General features: G+C 34.9%; 2 protein-coding genes across 12 annotated transcripts in view; one reads left to right on the top strand and one right to left on the bottom strand.

The window, feature by feature from the left end:
• lca5 (lebercilin LCA5) overlaps positions 1-20,191 on the top strand; it is a 52,834-nt gene that overhangs the window by 8,205 nt on the left and 24,438 nt on the right. For 7 of the 11 annotated variants that reach the window (XM_073939216.1, XM_073939206.1, XM_073939201.1 and 4 more), the window contains exons 1-2: positions 999-1,076; positions 1,333-1,415. The gene's annotated coding sequence lies outside the window, so the exon portion shown is untranslated. Of the gene's footprint in view, positions 1-998; positions 1,416-20,191 lie in introns of those variants that run through there. The other 4 variants (XM_073939207.1, XM_073939208.1, XM_073939202.1 and 1 more) reach the window with 2 other exon arrangements.
• sh3bgrl2 (SH3 domain binding glutamate-rich protein like 2) lies at positions 801-18,979 on the bottom strand. Its single transcript, NM_001002197.1, is given in 4 exon segments — positions 801-2,443; positions 4,030-4,101; positions 5,304-5,489; positions 18,791-18,979. Coding segments are annotated over 4 exon segments (318 nt in total). The 5' UTR covers positions 18,836-18,979; the 3' UTR covers positions 801-2,428.

Raw genomic sequence — 20,191 nt, 5'->3', positions numbered from 1 at the left:
GTATGGAGAAATCCTCTTATAAGACTTGCATTGTTTTGCCTTATCAAAAAATTTTAACTATCCACTTCATTATTTAGATTAATTTTATAACTAATAAAAATGTAATTGCATTAAATGCTACTTTCATTGTACACACTTTAATTGTATTAAAATATAATAACAAGGCTGTCACGGTGGTGCAGTGAGTAGCACAACCCCCTCACAGCAACTTCATGGTGGAGTTTGCATTATCTCCCTGTGTTCGTGGGTTTCCTTCGGTTTCCCCCACAGTGCAAAGACATGCGCTATAAGGTTAATTGGGTAAGCTAAATTAGCTGTATGTGTGTATGGATGTTTCCCAGTGATGGAATGCAGCTGAAAGGTCATCCGCTGTGTAAAACATATGCTGGAAAAGTTGGCGGTTCATTCCGCTGTGGCGACACCAGATGAATAAAGGGGCTAAGCCAAAAAGAAAATTAATGAATTAATATAATAATAAATAATGCACTATCAATACACTTCATGCATTTTTAAAGTAAAGTAACTTTAAGATCAAGCAATAGGCAGGTCTTCTGTAAAGTATGTCATTTGAACACTTTATCCATTCAATTCATCAGCATTCATGAACTCATGGACAGCAGCCATCTGTATCTATTTATACAGGAGCAACATTTTCTCACGCTCTCAACGTCATCCACTTATATTAGCTATTAATGCAAAAGCACCACATACAAAGGCATGCATGATATGCACCACTGCACTAAAAGTTAAGTGTGGGATCTCTGTCTATCCAAGCAAAGTCTTAAGAAACACAAGAAACCAAACTTTCGAATATACTTTATTACAAATTAGCTTTTGTTTTGTTTTTTTAAATATATTCATTTAGATGTGGAAAGTAAACAATAACGTACATAGAGAAATGATTGATTGCATTTCACAATAAGTGAGAGGAAAAAGGGGCATAAAACATCATTGTGTCCTGAGAATGGTGTGTATGTGCGCGTAAACATAAGCGCGGTGCTCGTTCATGTGGAATCATTTAATGAAAGTGTGGGAGAAACGAAGCAAGGCGCGATATAATGAACAATACGTGAAAAGTAGGTTTGAGAGCGTGTCTGGGATTTGTTTCAGGGGATTTCTAACAAGGAATGTTAAATAGAATGAGTACTGTGTGTAAACAAAACATAAATATTCACCTCAGCATCGTTTGATAATGAGCTGAAAGTTCACAGTGTGCTACATGCTACATGCTAACATACCCCTGAGAAGAAAAACACTTTAACAGACACTTTAAGAAGACAAGACTGAGAGATCCTGGACATTTGAGTTATTAAGTTTTTTTTCTTTCCACAGGAATGAAGGCTGTAGGTTTTGACATCAAATACTGATTCAGGAGCAGTACACACGATGAGGCGTGGAAACACATCTTCATGCAGGTCAGGATTATATTTCCTGTTATAAAGCCATTTCTGAAGTTATTTTTACTTAAATAGATCAAAGGATGCAGAAAAAAACATATTAAACCAGATTCTTTTGCTTTTTCCTTACATTTACTGTCTGTTGAGCTCCTTAAAGTGATAGTTCCACCAAAAATGAAAATTCTAGTAGGCTATATTTGTTCCTACTATTGTTTTCAAGGCCTTACCAGTTATTCTTCAAAACATCTTCTTTTGTGTTCGACAGAAAAATAAACTATATATCATAGAGGTTTTGAACTATGATTTAAATGCCCAGGAAGCAATTTTTGATGTCTAATAGATGTCTAAATGTAGAGAGCCTGGCTAAAACAAGGCCAAATTTGGCCTGTCAGTGAAAAATATAATAGATGTCTAAGAATACGCCTCTAAGAATCGGTCTTAGGTCTAAGAATGAATGACTACACATATAAACTCTGTATGATCTGTCTATTTGACGACTAGTCTAGTTTTGGGCTATTCTTAGATGTCTTTTGGATTTTCACTGACAGCCCATGTTAAGCTTTTGTTTTAGCCAAGCTGTCTACATTTATATTTCTATTAAACACAAATTGTCTTGCTGGGTGCTGAGTAAATGTTCATTATTTAGGAGTGCACTATCACTTTAACAAAAACAATTTACAACACATTCAGAACTTCATGTATTGATTACGGCACAACTCTACCACGCATCTATAAACTCAATCTTCAATCCCTGTATTGTGTTTTAAAAAGCAAACTATGCTTTTCATGCAACAGATGAAACAAATGAAACAAAGTAATAACAGCAACACATATAAATATTTAATTAGGCATAGAAAATATTGACCACCCTGTGCGTGTGTGTGTTTTTGAATGGAGAAAGCTGGAGGGCAGCGTGTGTTTGGCAAAAGCATCGCTGGCAGTGAGGGCTTCAGTCGGGGACGAGAGGTACGCGACAGGAGAAAGAGGCAATAGCACAGTGTTTCAGTCTATGGAAATGTCAGCAATAAAGTCTAGGATTCAGAGTCCTGTGGGGAAAAAGAGATGTTAATCCTCTTAATAATATGCTTAATATCATCACATTAAGCCACTGTTGAGCTAGAACAAAAAATTGTATCTTAATGATCTCTATCTTATTCTTGCTGATTCGTATACAGGATATAAATAGATTAAATTGAGTGAAAATCACAGAATATATCTTGAATACATATAATATTTCTTATTTGATTGTGAAATAAAGTTGCCGGTTCATTGAGCTGTGGTGACCCCTGATTAATAAAGGGACTAAGCTGAAAAAAAATGAATGAATGATTGTGTAATTAAGATGTTTTTTTTTAAGCTTTTGATGTTTATGTGGATTGTGTAGTTTGTATTTCAGAATAGTTTGTTGCAGTACTACATTATCCTTGTACAGTAATTATATTCTATATAATTTTTAATTTCTATATTATTAGCGTTTATAAAAATGACAATTTTTCAGTTAACTTAATTACCATTGGATAATACAAAATCTAGGTGCCTTGTTTTGTTTCTATAGCTTTAAAAAAGAACATTTTAGCTACGTTTCTGGGGTTTCATAAGTATAATGGTGTTTCATAATCCAAATCAATGGTAATTATAACTACGAGAGTCAAAATACCATATCAAGCAATGCTATGTTAATGCCTGTGAAGCAAAACAGTAAGTCTAAAAGTAAAAAATGTATTATCTTTAATCCCCACCTAAACTTTTAATTTTCATTTTAAGGTTAACTATTAAAGGTGAACTATTCATAGGTAACCTATTATAAAAACTTAATCCATAAATTAATTTTTGCTATTTTTCAAATTACAGGTTGATGTCTCAAAAAATGTTTCCCAGTCATGGGTTGCAGCTGGAAGGGCATCTGAGTAAAACATATGCTGGAATAGTTGGCGGTTCATTCCACTTTGGCAACTCCTGATAATCAGGGAATAAGCTGATAGAAAATGAATAAATTAATGACTCAAAATATAGCCTCCTGTAGATTTGTTTAGGCGCAATTTCCAATGTATTCTAATAATTAAACAAAAGTGTGACTATTTTGTCAGCATCATTTAACATTTCCAAATGTCCATCCCCACAATAAGTGCTTTAAATGTTATAGTATATTTAGAATAAAAAAGTATAAAACAAACTGAAATTATAATAACACTCAGTATATAACTATATAACTTTAATATAACACTAAAACCTTTTGAGTTGAATAAAGAATGTATTAAAGTTTGGTGTCCTGTGTGATATACATCATACAAATACTCCAAGCAAATACAACTCCAATCATGCCTGTGTTTTTGGAATATTTTGCTTGCTCACCAATAAATGCAATTTTTATGATTTTTTAACAACTTATTTATTTATTGATTTATTTATTACAATTTTTTTGACATTATCAAAATTTTTGTAATTGATTAAACTAGCCAAAAGCAGCTTGCTTGGGTATGAAAAATAAAGTGTATGCACAATAGATTCTTTGAGTACAGATTTTATTATCAAAAACAGTTTGCTTCTTAAAAAAATGGGTTTTGATTTAAGCATGTTAAGCTTTTTGTGCTGGACTGTGAAGTGATTAAAAGAGAAGTGGGAGTGTTTGTACCTTCACAGAGGGCAAACGGAGGAATGAGAACACTGTGTTCGTCTCTTTAGACTGGAAGAAATCTTCATAATCCTGCAAAATAATCAAATGATAATGACTCAGGAGAGTATTTTTAGCATGTGTAACTCAGCAGATTGGCTCTATTTATATTTAAGAATAGATATAATATTTCCACTTATAATAACATAAAACCAATTAAGAGAAAAATTTGATTCTAATAAATTGTCTATCTATTGATCCATCCATCAATCTGAAGCACTTTGTCCATATTTTGTTTGATAAAATATGCAACACTAGCTCTTAATGTACAATAATGAATGCCTCTTTCCCTCTATTAGTGCTAAAGTGTTAATCACTGTAATGTATTGCACAGGAAGAGGATCTGCTCTTCTGATTGGCTAAAAGATGTGTTAGGGGTGGAGTCTGAGAGTAATCAGGATTATTGTTAGAGATTAGATTAGTTCATTTGGACTCTCAGCAAAATCTAACCATTACTGCCATGAGTCATTCATAAAATATACAAACCTGACCTCGAGCCTTGAGGGATAATTCCTTTCTAATTTAAGATGTATTTTTATTCTTCAACCATTTATGGCTAGGGTGTCATAGTGATTACACTACAACTGTAATAGAATGAAATGTAAATGTGAATTTTTGCCTGCAAATCCTTTTGTTTAATTATTACATTTTGAAAGTTGAAGTCATGTTTCAGAACAATCAGTGGCTTATTTTACCTTATATAAGATTTTTTTTATTGCTTTTAACTTTTTATAACAAAAAAACGTACTACAAAGCACACAAACCTGCAGCATATATATTAATTAATATGATTGGCTGAAGCAAACAGATTAAATGCCACGCTAGAATGTAATTGGCTGAAAAAGGGAACAGTGCCACACAGTGTACACCATGGATCTTTGTTTACATGTATTGATTTTTAATAAACATCCTCTCAAACCAGCCCAACATGGACTCATTGAACAGACAGAGCTTTTAGCTTTTCATCGATTGAACTATCTGAGAGAAACACAGTATTACTTTAGCAAACCCCTCCATAATCCATCAGACTTTTTGCTGAACCAATTAATACCAAATTGAGGTCTGTGGTATATTGACGAAGATATGAAGATGTAACCAGCGTGCAAGTGTCCAGCTATAAATTAGCTTCTAATAGATATTTGAATGTTAATGATAGTTTAATTGGAGATGGTAGATCACCTGTCTGATATAAATCATGTAGATTAGTTTGTAATGAAAGTAAAAGATCGACTCACACCACAGTAGTCCTCTCCATTGAAGATCTGAGGGGGCAGAGGATTGCCTTTTTCTGGTCGTTTTTCGTCTGGAATTTTCTGGTACATCCAGAGCCTCTGATCCTCCAGCATGGTGATGTCAACCTCCTCAAAGCTAATCCGGTTGGCCTCCAGAAAGCCCACGATGGCCTGCTGACGTTTCTTCACCTGAGGGATCACACATTGAAATACTTTTTAATGATCTTAGGTTTTAAAGGTCTAGTGAAATTAAAATAAAGTTTTTCCAGTCTATTAGTCTTAAGCGTATCTATTAGCTGTGCTCCAAAACAGTGACAACATTTAAGTTATAAAATTTAAAATATAAAACTGATATAAAATGTAAAACTTGCAGTTTGTCACTCACTTCTGCCTAAATGGATCAACAATTTTTTTTTTTACATTACCTCATATTTTAGTTTTTTTTATAAAATCTTGACCAATCAAATGCTTTTGAGTATCTGACATGACCCGCCCCCATCAAGATGCTTCTCATTTGCTCTTCATTTGATGTGCTTGAGATCAACCCCTCTCACTGGCAGAGCTGTGATAAAAACAAAACCCTATTGGCTATTTTCTTTAAAAGGGGAGGAGCTACTGTCCCACTCTCTTTTCATTTTTTACTTGAGATTATGCCAAACATCAAATAAAAATGCACATTTTAAAGCACTTCACGAAACCTTTAGTTCTCCAATCATGTTTTTTTAAAGATATTTAATTTTGTTGTTGGAGGTCTCCTATTGGCTTATATCCATGCAAGTGATTCGTTCAAATATCCAGTGGTTTCTAGGAACTTATTCTGCTCTAATTGGTCAGATGGTCCAGTTTGTTGTGATTGGTTGACTTGTAAACAGTGATATGAAGAGTAATAATGCTGTCAGCTGAACTATAATAATTTCATAATGAGATATCACTGACTTGACGACTTAAACCAAACTTTTCCTGGCTTCTGCTATGACTGTAATGTTTGATAGTCAATGTAGATGTTAATTGCAGACAGCCAAGACCATAGACTGGCATTATGCAACATATTTCCAGACATCCTGTAAGATTTATTAATTATTGCAGGGTGTCCGCTGGGTCTTAAAAAGTATTATTTAGATCAATTTAGATCAATTTGAAAATATTTAAAAGTCTTAAATTCTAGTTTACAAGGCATTCAATTCTGTATCACTATGCAAAAAGTTAGCCTGATTATCGGGATGTGGCATGGTTTATGAAATCTATAGAATCCTGCCTAGATTTGAGGTCACACTGATTTGTTTATTGCAGTAACCAATGAAACACCATTATCTCTGCTGTTTTAGGCGCCACCTGCTGGATTAGCATTTTTATTGAGTATGTGAATAGCGTTTTAGTTTAGGATTAGTTTCTTACACTCAGTAAATTAACATTTTGCTAATGTTACCGGTGGAAACCTAAAGTGAAGATAAGATCTTAAATGGTATAGAAAAAATATTTTTAAAAGGTCTTAATAGTGCCGTATACTGCGATGGTTTAATAAGTTAAATTGTTCTCTGCTATCTACACAAACTCCAGAAACATTGAAACATGTTTTAAGCTTATTTATTTATTCATTCATTTATTCATTTTCTTTTCGGCTTAGTCCCTTTAATAATCCGGGGTTGCCTCAGCGGTACGAACCGCCAACTTATCCAGCAAGTTTTTAAGCAGTGGATGCCCTTCCTGCTGCGACCCATCTCTGGGAAACATCCACACACACACACTATGGACAATTTAGCCTACCCAATTCCCCTGTACCGCATGTCTTTGGACTGCGGGGGAAACCGGAGCACCCGGAGGAAACCCACACTCCAATAAATTGCACTATTTTCATGTAAATAGACAGATGAACATTTTGAGTTTACTCGCTTCATTCGCTCGTCAATTTCATTGAGCAATAGACACATATTCGGATCATGGGCAGGGCTACAGTGTGCCCAGTGACTCTAGCTTCGTTCCTAAATGGCTAACATGGATTTTATTGAAATAATAGTTTATGTACTTTAGGAGGACGGAAAAAACAGCGTTGACTCATTTGAAGCCACTAAAGTCCACTAGATCCATTCTGAGGTGCACCCAGCTCTGTGAACTCATAAACTCCTCCAGAAACTATATCTGGATGATGGAAGCTTACAGCGGTGCTTCAGACTGAGCCGAGTCCAGTTTGATGAACTGTTGTCCAGTGTGGGCAGAAGGATTTTCCCCCAGGACACCAACAACAGACACTACGTTGTAATCACGCCCCTACAAGAGAAAACTCCTGATTGGTTAACGCAGCGCGAATGTCCGCTGAAGTTCAAATTTTCCAACTCGAGCGATTTTCCAGCTTCCGCTTCTGGTTCGAACGCAGCATTACCCTGCATTCACACGAAACTTCAGCGGTAACGCTTGACAGAGGGCGTGTCTGAAGTTGAAGCTGACGCGATCGTCAAAGCAGCGTCAGCCAATGAAATTAGTCCACAATCGGCTACCGTCTGAGCTGGGGTATTTGCATGAAGCGATCTGATTGGTTGACGCTTCCGTTGTCGCTTAAAAAGTTGAGAATTTTCCAACTTCTGCAGCTAGCAATGTCACTGAAGCAGCGCTGACAGATCCACAAGTTGCAGTTCAGCAACACCTGACGTCACCCATTCAAAGTGAATGGTAAGCATTGATGCTGACGCCCTGTGTGAATGGGGACGTTACAGACACGCAGAAAGCATGTATGCTAAACACAGACAAATATAAAAACAATCAGAGTAACGTTAACCTATTTTGCACACCAGATCTGTTGTAGATAAAGGCTAAATTTGAATTAAAGAGAGAGATGTGATAGAGATGTATCGCGTTGTATTTTGAGCCAGGTATTAATAACAACTTCAGCATAAACATAGGACGGCTGAGTGATTTGACACGATTCAGTACATGTGTTTGTTGAAACATACGCATCAAATTTTGATGAATTAATAAAAGATGTAATTAAACATACCCCATGGCTCTTTGGCGTGGAGATGAATAAATGTGTAATCTGTAAATCTTCCTTGTGTCCTGAGGAGAGTTTGAACATGTCTTGTGCTTCAAAATAAAAGTCTCACATACATATTGAGTGAAACAATACACTTAAAATAACTGAAGGGATGGAAATTATCACTGTTGTATGAATAGAATTATTTGGCTTATCAAATGCAGCCTGAGGCTTGCATATTAATGATTTCAGAACTTTTTTATGATCTCAGAGGTGCAAATGAGTCATGCTTTCTTGATGATGTAGCTGTTCGTCAGGTCCGGATAAATGACCTAAAGTAGGCAAACATGCAAATGTGGCGTGGCCTGTGAGGCTCATCACAGTTTGTTTTGTCTTCTGATTGGCCTGTTGTCCACCGTGATTTTAACCTCATGAAATTAACATGAAAACGAGAAAACAGAGGTGTCTCACAGTAGCCTATGCCCTTTTCCATATCCTAATCTTTTATTATTATACTATGCCATGATATACACAGATTTTCATAATAGGGCACCTTTAAAATGTATTGATTTTCAATCTGTGATTTCTGTATATACCCTAGATTGGTTTGAGTAGGAGCATTTATTGTTTGTACATGTGCTTGGTCTAAAGGACAGATACTGAATGCGTCTATTTATTAATATACACTTAAAAGGATGTGTAATATTTTGGTGGCAAGTGCCTGTCTGATTTGTTGAATCATTCATTTAAACAATTTCTTCATAACAGATGATTCATTTATAAATATTACAAGTGACTATTTTGATGAATGGATCATTTATTCATTCACAAAAATTGTCAAAAAACTGACTAATTCAGAAATGAAATAGCACAGTGTAACTCTGAGACACAAATACTTGGCTTCAGATTTGTCTGAAACTTTTTTGTTGGTAAATCAATCTGATGACATTGTGTCTAAAATGTAACTCGCCTTATATTAAACATAATATTTTGTTTGCTGAATTGTTGAATAAATTCAGTATTTGCATACATTCATGGGCTGATATTCAGGAAATTATGCTCTTGTTTGTTTGTTATTACTGATTATCATATATCATACACTGACTATTAATAGTCATAGTAACTCAGATGTAATATTCTGCATCATGCTGTGCCATAAAGTATTGTTTCAGGTAGATTCTAGCAAACAGAGTGACATACTTGATAATGTCATTTAAAATATCCCAACCCCTATACAGTTATACATGAACTGTGTGTTTAAGTGTCCTTATGTCCAATCCTGAAAACACAGATAGAAAGTACTCAGTGAAATCCCCATTAGCAGATGTAGGAGGAAGAGTATTGATTGCATTTGACATGAATGGAAAACATACAGCTGGGAATTCTGAATATAACCGAAGTGTAAATCACACAAGATTTAGAAGAAAAGAACAATTACAGACTTTATGTGAATGTGGCTTTGCTTTGCGCTTTGTGTGGTCAAAAGTTCCTTTAACATCTGTTCTCTGTCTGGTGTTCTAAATCCTTCCCTAACATTAAAGAAATGTTTTGTCCTTATCTTTCCCACCTGTCCGTCATCCTCTGCACTCGGCTCTCTGACTGCCTTTATAGTAGGTTTAAAAAGTCAAGAAATGTGTTCCAGTGCAACAATGCCAAACATAGTCTTTCCAATAAACAAATCTTTTAAAAATTCCTAGCACAAATGTATTAAAGAGAGGCACAGAGAGAAGCAAAAAAATAAATAAAAATAGCATTCCTTTCAAAAACATCTTCCTCTCAAAACTGCAACAATGCTGACTGGAATTGATGCCACACATTTGAAAAGCTGTAACAAAGAAAATATTACACATTTTCACATTCTAGCGCAATAAAGCGCAAGACATGTTTGCCGCAGCGTGTTGCTATTTTCAGACCTTATTTTCCGGTTTTCCGCAACGTTGTTTGAATAGGAAATCCATTTGCGCCTTTTGTGGACTCATGGGTGTTCTGGTCTAGAAAAAAGCTATATTAGGCGCATTGTTGGCGAGTTGTTATTTTGAGGCACTAAAATACTGTGCAATAGTATTTTGCTGAAAAATACAGCTGAAAGCAGGTCTAAAGTCCAGCGCAGAGCGTGTTAGTTGTGCACCTCGCGTACACATTGCTTAATACACACAGGATGTACAGCAAAACACAAATATCTTTACAAATTAAAAATAATTAAAGAATTTAAATATGACAAAAATTGATATTTTTTACATAAATATAAAAGCCACTGCCTCCATCCCTTCTTCATTTCAAGTGGCATTTTTGAGTTTATTCACGACAACTTGCTTTTGTATAAAGTTATTATTACTAGTAGTAGTATTAATTATATGCATATTTATATTTGTTTTAATATAAACAAGCTTAAATTTGTCCACCTGACAGGTTTTGGATTATATGGGACATAGGACATGTTTTGATATTACTCAATATTTTTTGACTGCTCTTTGTTATTATTGCTCATTTATTCGTCTGCTGGAAATTAGAACTGAATGTAGTTTTGAAAGAAATCTTTGCACTTGACAAATAAAATTAATTATGTAGGCTAATGCATGTCTTTAGTGGAGTGTGTACAACACCGTTTCCTTCTCCACAAAAGACAGAAAGAGAAAAAGATTGTAAAGGCTGATTGCAAGAGGCTCGTTCTTTGTCTTCGCATTGCAGATGGTCTGTTTAACTGTTTTCTCTCTAGTGAAGCATTCAGTTTTCCACTTACAAAGTTCGCCATGTAAATAGCAAATGCACCATGGCGCGATGCAACTGACTCTCAAAGGGAATGGAGTCTGAGACTCTGATTGTTTTAATCTCAAAACACACCCATAACTCATTAAGAGAATAAGCACAGCACTCCTTGACCATGCGTCGTGGCGCAGAGTGTATTTTTAAAATAGCAAAAGTGGATTAAGAAACGCCCTTAATGTTTTTGGCCTTTCGCTTTAGACTTTGTGCCGAGAATAATACAATAAATTGAGATGAAAATAATGAAGTGCTAAAATATCTATGCTACACCCAAAGGCTAGATATTTTAAAAACTAAAATGACAAAACTAAAACTTCAAATGAAGTTCATATATGTATTTAAAAATATCTTAAAAGAAAATATTATGATACAGATTATTAATTATTTCAATATAAACTAAAACCTAAAAACTTTATTAAAAAGAAATAAAATGACAATAACTTAATTTACAAAAATATTTAGTAAATATAACCAGTGATGGGGTAGCGCATTCCACGTAACTCAAGTAAAAAAAAATAAAAATAATATTACTTTTCTAACAAGTGAAGTAGTATTAAGTACCTTAATAATATAAAATATTGCAAGTAATAATACTTGAGTTACTTTTTTGTATAAATGTAATGCGAGTTAATTTTTAATTAATTAGCTTTGAAAAAATAAATTGCTGATTTAAAATGAATGTAGTCATATTGAATAACAGATTACTGCAAAAAGTATTCTCGTTGTTTTGGAAGCATCGAAGAAAAGGAAAATGGGATTGTCTCAGTGGACAGTGATTTTACATAACTAATATGACAAAAAGTACTAAAGTATAGCAAACACATTGCTTTAAACATTCAATAATCTTTATATATGCCACATGTAGCTCTGGAGTCAGGAAGTTCTCAGAAGATAACACTATCCCAATTTATTACTTTTGATGTGGTTTTTAAAGGAAATGAAGGTGTAGGTTATAAATTGCAATGATGAATGCAGAGCTCCTCTGCTAAAAAAAACGTCCTGCAATTTCTGAAAAGAGATTAAGCCTCAGCCACGTTAGAAAAAGAACCTCAAAAATAACATAAAGCATTACTTACCATAAAAAGTAACTAAGTAACAAAACTAGTTACTTTTTTTGGGAGCAACTTAATATTGTTATGCGTTACTTTCAAAAGTAACTTTCCTCAACAGTGCATATAACTTATAATCAAGCTAAGTGAACTAAAACAAAACAAAAACTTTAACATTAACATTCAGCACATACACACAAACACTTAAGCTAATGGATTAGCTATATGTAATCCTTCAGCTGATATCTATGCATTAACCCTCAACAGAATCCATTGACAACTTTTTTAGTTTGAGCACTGTAGGTTTAACAGCTGTATAAGAGGGCGTCCAAGAAGTGTGCTGTCCAGAGAGAGAGTGTTTTTGGATGTGTCTCCATTGTGGAGGAGGACAGATTGAGTACAAAAAGTCCCCTGCCTTACCTCGCCTTGCCTATCTCTCTCTCTCTCTCTCTCTCTCTCTCTCTCTCTCTCTCTGCTGACTTTGCAGACCATGTTGCTGGGCGGCTGATGCATGGAGAGCTGTTTAGATGAATTCTGTCACTAAACACAAACACACAAACACACACACACCTGTGCACAGTGAAGGCCTTGCTGCATGATGATTCATATCAGTGATGCATTTATGAGCAAATTACATATAACATGCATGTTTGACTGGAAAAAAGAGTGAGATTGTGTTTAAAGGAAGAGCAGCTCTAATTTAAACATTCAGTCATGTCTGTCTTTTCAAAGCTCTATAAAACTCCTGCCCTGATAAACAAAGAGCAGGACAATAGCAGCTCTAGCCATGTGTCGACCCAGTGCTGACACACAATGCAGCTATTGTTTTATCCACTAAACATAAGACTGGAGACATGAACAATATCTGTCCATTTGAATTGTTTTAAGAAGAGCACTTCTTTATGTCTGCCACAACTAGGTAGTTACGTTTAAACTGTTTTCAACAATTGTTACCTATATATCATCAACTTCTGTCTTGTTCTGTAAGTTATATCAGTACAGCATTAAGTTGTGGACATTTACTGTGCTTTAGAGTATTTTATTAATTTAGTTGATTCTTAAAAAAAATATACGCTGATTTATTCAGATGAAAAAGGTAAGGCGAGTGAGCGAATTGTTGGATAATTTGTTCATCGTCTGTTTGATCAAAAACACTAATTAATTAAAATAAGTCAAGTTTTTGACTTTTTTGAACTACAGAACAAAATACACAAAATAAATAAATAAATAAAAAGTGAAAAAACAAATGGTTAAAAATGTGAAAATAAATATGTAAATAATTTACATAAATATTAATCCATTAGTCCATATTTTATTAAAAAATCTTGTAATTTTCCTTTAACAGTGTATGTCAGCTTCTCCAGAGCAAGATTGCTAGTCATTTCTTTAATCCAGTGGACTCATGATGCCCTTTTGAGTTTTTTTTTTTCCAATTTAAAGAAATAACACGCTTTGCTTGGAGTAAACTAAAATCTAATAGTTTGCGTTTGCTTGTGTTTGTGTAAATTGTTCGTTTAAAACCATATATTCATTCAAGAATGAAAGATCTCAAGGTAGTGTGTACTTTAATTATTTGCTCAGCCTTGTTCAAAAATCACTGCCTCATTCAGGAGCTAAAGAACATGCAAGTATAGTTGAATGACTCGTTTAAACAATTTGTTCAAAAATGCTGATTAAGTTGCCGATCACACCTAAAAACTAAAACAATCACACTTCTAAAAACGCAAGGCGCACCACAATCCCTTTTTTGTTGACAAGAAGTTGCGTCTTTTATGCATACCTGTCAACCTTCCCATTTTTCCCAGGATTCTCCTGGATTTTACAATTTTATCCCGCTATTATCCCATAAAGGTATTTTACCGTATTTCTTCCATATTTTCAATGTTTCTTAAGAAGGGTGGCAATATACATTAAAGGGCCGATCCTCACTATACGCAAACCATACACTTTAAAATAAATAGAAAAATGGCGGATTTCCCTTCCTTTCCATTACAGGGGCCATTGCCCCTCTATGCAATCCTCAAAACATGTAGTGGTACGTGACTGTCAGACATATTACATATTGATAATTAGACGCTGTTTCCTAAATGGATTCTGTACACATGATTTGAAGAGGAGTGAAAGTGGACACTCTGGGTTTTGGGTGCCTGTTTGAACAGAAATATACAAATAATAATAACAATAACATCTAAACATTGATCTTGGTGGGTAAATATTTTTTTATATCCTTTATTTTCACTTCCCAATGTTGACAGGTTTTATGTCACCAGGCAACGAATCAATCAGCTTCCTATTGTGCGCGAGTGTTGCTGTTGATATTGATATAATTTTAATATTTAATGATATTGTAAAATTGTAAAAGATTTGTGAATCATACAGCTCATGTTTTTGAGTCATAACTCAAAACAGCAACCACAAGTCTCTCCTCTATCTTTAAAAGTCTTCGTATTTGACAACACAAACACTTTAGTGACTTCAACGGAAAACCTGCCTCTGCTTATATTTGATTAGAGAATGAAAAGACAAGACTAATATAACACACTTTTGCCACTCAGGTGCAGCAGGCAGTTAAAATGTGAGGTATGCAGGGTGCATAAGCAGCGCACAAAATGCTTGCAGCTGATAGTAAATCATTCAAAAGTCATGCCTCTCAATGCAAAAAGCGCCTTCGATGTGATCGACCCCTAATTCATGAACTAGAATAAAACAAGTGAGTTGTTAAATCGGTCATACAACTGATTTGTTCAAAAATGCTGACACAATCAAGAATGAAACAACTCTGAGTAATGTTTTTGTTGTAGAAGAATTAAAAAAAAAATTATTCAATCAATAACAAACAAGTCAACTAAGTGAATATTCAGAACAGTCAAGGCCAAACGGATTCATACCCCTGGCAAATGCTGACTTAAAGTTTTTGTTCAAATTCTGACTTAAAACAATGACGCCTCTTGTACATTGTCTTATTATCATTTTGATTATGTATGTGTCATAAAAACTCTTGCTGGTCAAATAAAAGTAACTTTAAGTGAGAATTTGCCATGAATAATTTTGGGCTTGACTGTCAGTACAAACAAAAACTCAAGTTATCATTCAAGTTTATTAAACATTTATCATTAATCCAATTAGGCAACAGTACTAATGATTAAGTTAAACATTTTCATCCAATATTTATATTTCATTTGTGCTGGAAAACTCAAAGCAAACTTTTAGTAGGATACTGATATGACTTAAAATAAATTTCATCTGAATGTAATTTATTTATAATGTACATCATTTCTTTTAAGGAAAGGAAACTCCCAAGTTTGCAGAGGTTGAGTGTCATTCTGTTCTGAATCAATGAGCTGAATGCACTTTCACCACTCAGACTTTCTTAACACACTTCCTGAGCCTATATCACTGTCTTACACTCAGCTTAGCTGACTGAAAATCACTGAGAGTGCACGGCCCTTCACATGGACAGCATGTGTGTAAAGAGAAACAGTTGGAGGTAGATGAGTGGAAAGAGTGGAAAAGGTTAGTCAGGGGTTTGACCTTTATAATCCCCCTCAGACCGAAGCATAAGAAAGCTAATGTGAATCAGAGTGTGTTTGTGTAGCTGTACATGAAAAAAACTCTCACTCATCTCATCCTTAACTGTTGCTTTAAAAGTGCACAACAGGCTGGAGGTCCTCTTTAAATACAGACAGGTTTCATCAACCATCACTCACTGCTCATAAACATCTTGACACAAAACACACGTTAAATAGCAGATCTCTTCAGCAAATGGAGTAAACACGCAGAGACAAACACACACAGTCAGGCTGTCTAACCATCACATATCGGTAATTACACACAGCAACTGACACTTCATTTTTCATCTTGTTTGTCACAGAAGAGCGAGTGTTTGAAAGCAAAAGAAGACAAAACTGAACTAAAGAGCTCAGAACATTTTTCATATAAACTTTCATTTGAAATGTAGAACAAGAGTCTCCTGGTTTGGGTTCTGGAATGTCCTTGAATTTGGGGCCGTGACCTGGATAGAGACTGAAATCAAAAATAGTCAGAAAGAAATGAAGCGCTAAATTAGATTTTCTGATATTTTCACAATGGTGACTTTGTGTTGTGTATTATTTAGTTGTTGTTTTAAGTTTACAATCTATATCATGTAGACATGTAATGTTTGTGATGTAGCAATTGACTAGTAATAAGATGATAGACCAGTGTCTCATACTTATCCATTATCTAATTGTCCAAATGAGAGGATGCTACACTTAATTATTCATGACAGCACACATTGATTTTTACAATGCAAGATTAAAACTCAGAATTCTGCACTCTATGGGCCCTATCATACACCATGGCACAATAAGCCACAAGACGTGAATGTTGCGATTTGTTGCTACTTTCAGACCAGCGCAACCATAATTTTCATGTTTCGCGCCACATTGTTAAAATAGTAAATAAATTTGCATCACTTTGTCGACACTTTGTGGCATGCCAGTCTAAAAAAACGTGTGTTAAAACGGGTGTAGGAGCGTTGCTAATTTTAGGAACTGAAATAGAGTGTGCCATACACCAACTAAAAGTGGGTTCAACCAATGTGGGTCCAAACACTTACATATTGCTTAATGCACACAGGATGTACAGCGACACACAAGTATCTTTACTTGTATATAAAAAAAGGATTAAAATGTTACAAAAATTATTATTTTCTGCATAAATATAAAAATCACTGCCTTCATGCCTCATCTCAGTGGGCTTTTTCAGTTTATTCATGACAATTTGCATTTGTATATTATTATTAGCTGTATTATTTATCATATGCATATTTATATTTGTTTTAATAAAAACAAGTTTAAATTTGTCCAACTGTCGGGTTTTAGAGATGTATACTTTACCATATGGGGCATAAGAATAGGATGCATGCTTGGATATATACTTTTTGCCCACACTTTGTTATTATTGTTCATTTATTCGTTTGCTGGAAATTAAAACTGAATTTAGAAATGTTTTTATAACAAATCTTTGCGCTTAAACAAAATTAAATATGTAGGCTAGAGGATGTCTACGGTGCAGTCTAGTAAAGAGAAAGTAAAGAGGCCGAATGGAGGAGGCTCGTTCTTTATCCTTGCACTGCAGATGGTCTGTTTAACTGTTTTTTCATTAGTGAAGCATTCTGTTTTTCCACTTACAAAGTCCGCCATGTAAATAGGAAGCGTAAATAGAAATAGAAAAGACTCTGATTGGTTTAATGCACGTTATGCTCAAAACACACCCATAACTCATTAAGAGAATGAGCACAACACTCTTAGACTATGCACCCGGGCACAGAGTGTATTTTTCTATTCTTAAGATAGCAAAAGTGGATTCGGACAAATCCTTAATGCTTTTGGGCCATTCGCTTTAGACTTTGCGTTTAGATTGTTAAAATAGAGCCCTGACAATAAAGACACAAACTTTGAATTTAGAAAAAAACTATACACTTAAGTCTATATCTCACAATTCTGAACAAAAAAATCAAGATGCAAGATGTAAACTCACAATTTTGAGGGACAAAAGTCAGAATTGTGAGACAAACTGAAAACTGAAAGAAAAATCTCTTGAGTTTTTTTCCTCCTATGGCAGAAACAATTGTCCATAAAGAGCAGAAAGAAGCACAGAGATTTAAAAATAGCTCTTTTTGAGTAAACAGTCACGGTCTTGTTGTAAGAGCGGAAATCAGTGCATAACTCATTTAGATCATTACCTCATTCTGCTACTATTAGGTTACAATGCTGAAAGTACTTGGCTCTTTATCCGCTAACCTCCAAAAAAACACATGCTTTATCTCCATATCCGAGCTGTCAAATGAGTCACTACACAAGCATCATCTGATAACCGCAGAGCACAGAATGAATGATATTAAATACAGATAAAATAGTATAAACTCAACTCTCCTGCCTGCCAGTGCCAAGACAGCAATCTCCTCATTTAAAGAACTAAAAATCAATGTCACTGGACCGGCTCTCTAAAAGGCTGAAATGTAATCCCTACTCTGAATGAATCAGGACATTTCTTGTGCTTTTCCTGCAGGCTGCATAACAGAGAGATTAAAACAGAGCCGATCAGCACGCCAGTGTTTGTGGCACTGGAGTTGGCAGTGGGTTGGTTTGTAATGTAAACATGCACTTTGTCCAACCACTAAGCTTTATGGCTGTTTGCAGTGTTTCGAGGCAGACAACAGCTTTGGGTTATGTCATATAAATTATAAACCACATAACCATTAGAACCTCTATTGGAAAGCATTTAACAGGAATCCGAAGAAATCTTGGCACTGGTTATGTAACAAAGTCCATTTTAGATTTGCAATAACTCACATTTTTCCAGAATTTTCTGCACTGTGTTAAAACCACAGTAAATACAGGTTTATATTCAAATAATAACTGAGAAAAAGCTTTATAATATAACAATATTGCCATTTAACCCTGTATCATGGTACACAATGCATGCAAGAGAGCTTGGGTTGCCAGATATGCTTAAGTTCATGAAGTGACTATGTGTTATTGACATTTTCATATATAGCCGAAAGCACAGATGCGCTACTTTCAATAGGCTATAAGTTACTGTAATCAGTGTATGGTATTAATATATAATCTATTTAACGTGGTATTTAATTATTTTAGCCTTAGAATAGAATTGAATACACTGATGCAACACGCAACTCTGAAATGTGCGGTGTAAACATGTTCACTCACCGCCACAGATCCGGACGAGGACGCGATGTATACTCTGATGACCATCCTAATCCTCACTTGCCCTCTCACGACAGAACGACGGCCGGAGATGTTGCGCTCTCTCTTTTTCTATAGACTTCTTTGGAGCTGCCGTGACGTCAGCTTCACCCTTTGAAATTAAAGTGAGTGCTCGCGCCCCGTGTGTTATAATAAAGCCGCTCGCGCTCCATCAGTGCACTTCGCTCCACCGCGACCGAGACGCACACTCACAGAGGCAGCGCTTATCCTCTGGCTCCAGCGCCAGACGGGAATCATGGGAAATGTAGTTCCTATTTCCTACATAAAAAAAGAAAGTTATTAAAGAGATAGTTCATTCCTAAATGAAAATGTATTCACTATTTACTCTCTGTGAAGTGGTTCCAAACATTTACGAGTTTCTTTCTGCTCATGAACACAAAAGAAGATATTTTGAAAAATGTTAGAAACCTTGAGGGCTCTATTGACTTCCATATAGAAAATGTAATATAAAATACATATAAAATACAAATAAGCAATGGGTTTTTAAGTGAGTTGCTCTTCTCGACTTGTTTTCTGGAGCGTATACTACAATGTAAACCAGAGGTGCCCAAAGTAGGGCTCGCAGGCCATAGTTGGCCCCTGGTAACCTTTGGTTTGGCCCGCCATGCCATCTGAAAAGAGAGGGAAAATGATGGGCAGTTGGTTGGAGGTGAATGCCTTGACAGAGATGTAATTTCGAATTAAATATAAACTTTTGTTTCTTTGTTTAATTGAGGAGCTACAAAAAGCCCTCTAAAATCAAATGTTGTAAATGAATCAGACTTAAAATGTAAATACTGTCACTTGACAGATGCAAAAGACTTCGGCAAACAAATCAAGGTAAAGGCAAGAGCAGCTCGACTTGTGTATTTCATATTGAACTCCATTGTGTTATAAATGGGATTATTTATGTTTTTACTATAATAAGTTCATTATAAAATGTTAAAAATGATACTGCATCATTATTTAATATGTTTTAAAGCAATGATTTCTAGTTGTTTTTGATTAATACTCAAATAAATTGGAAATGCCAACAGCAAATTTAATGTAATGTGGTTTGGTATCTTTAACTTCAGCCCACAGCCCTCAATCAAGTTTGGTTTTTGACCCTTTATAAGAAAAAGTTAAAAGTTTGGACACCTCTGATGTATATTTTATTTATTTATTTATTTTTTAACATCTTATACTACTCTGAATAAAAAAAAAAAGACTAATGTGTAGTGAAACATGGATCTAGAGAAGTCGAGCACAGATGCACAGAGAGCAGAACAAATAAATGAAAGTGCCTATCCGTGACAATGAGCTGCCATAAGAAAACATTTTGGAAATCAGTGTATGATGCAGTAAACATATGCAGAGCAGTGG

Source organism: Danio rerio, chromosome 23, assembly GCF_049306965.1.
Source record: "Danio rerio strain Tuebingen ecotype United States chromosome 23, GRCz12tu, whole genome shotgun sequence".
NCBI classification, from domain to species: Eukaryota; Metazoa; Chordata; class Actinopteri; order Cypriniformes; family Danionidae; genus Danio; species Danio rerio.
Note: the sequence above shows the minus strand (reverse complement) of the source record. Positions and strands in the feature narration are given on the sequence as shown.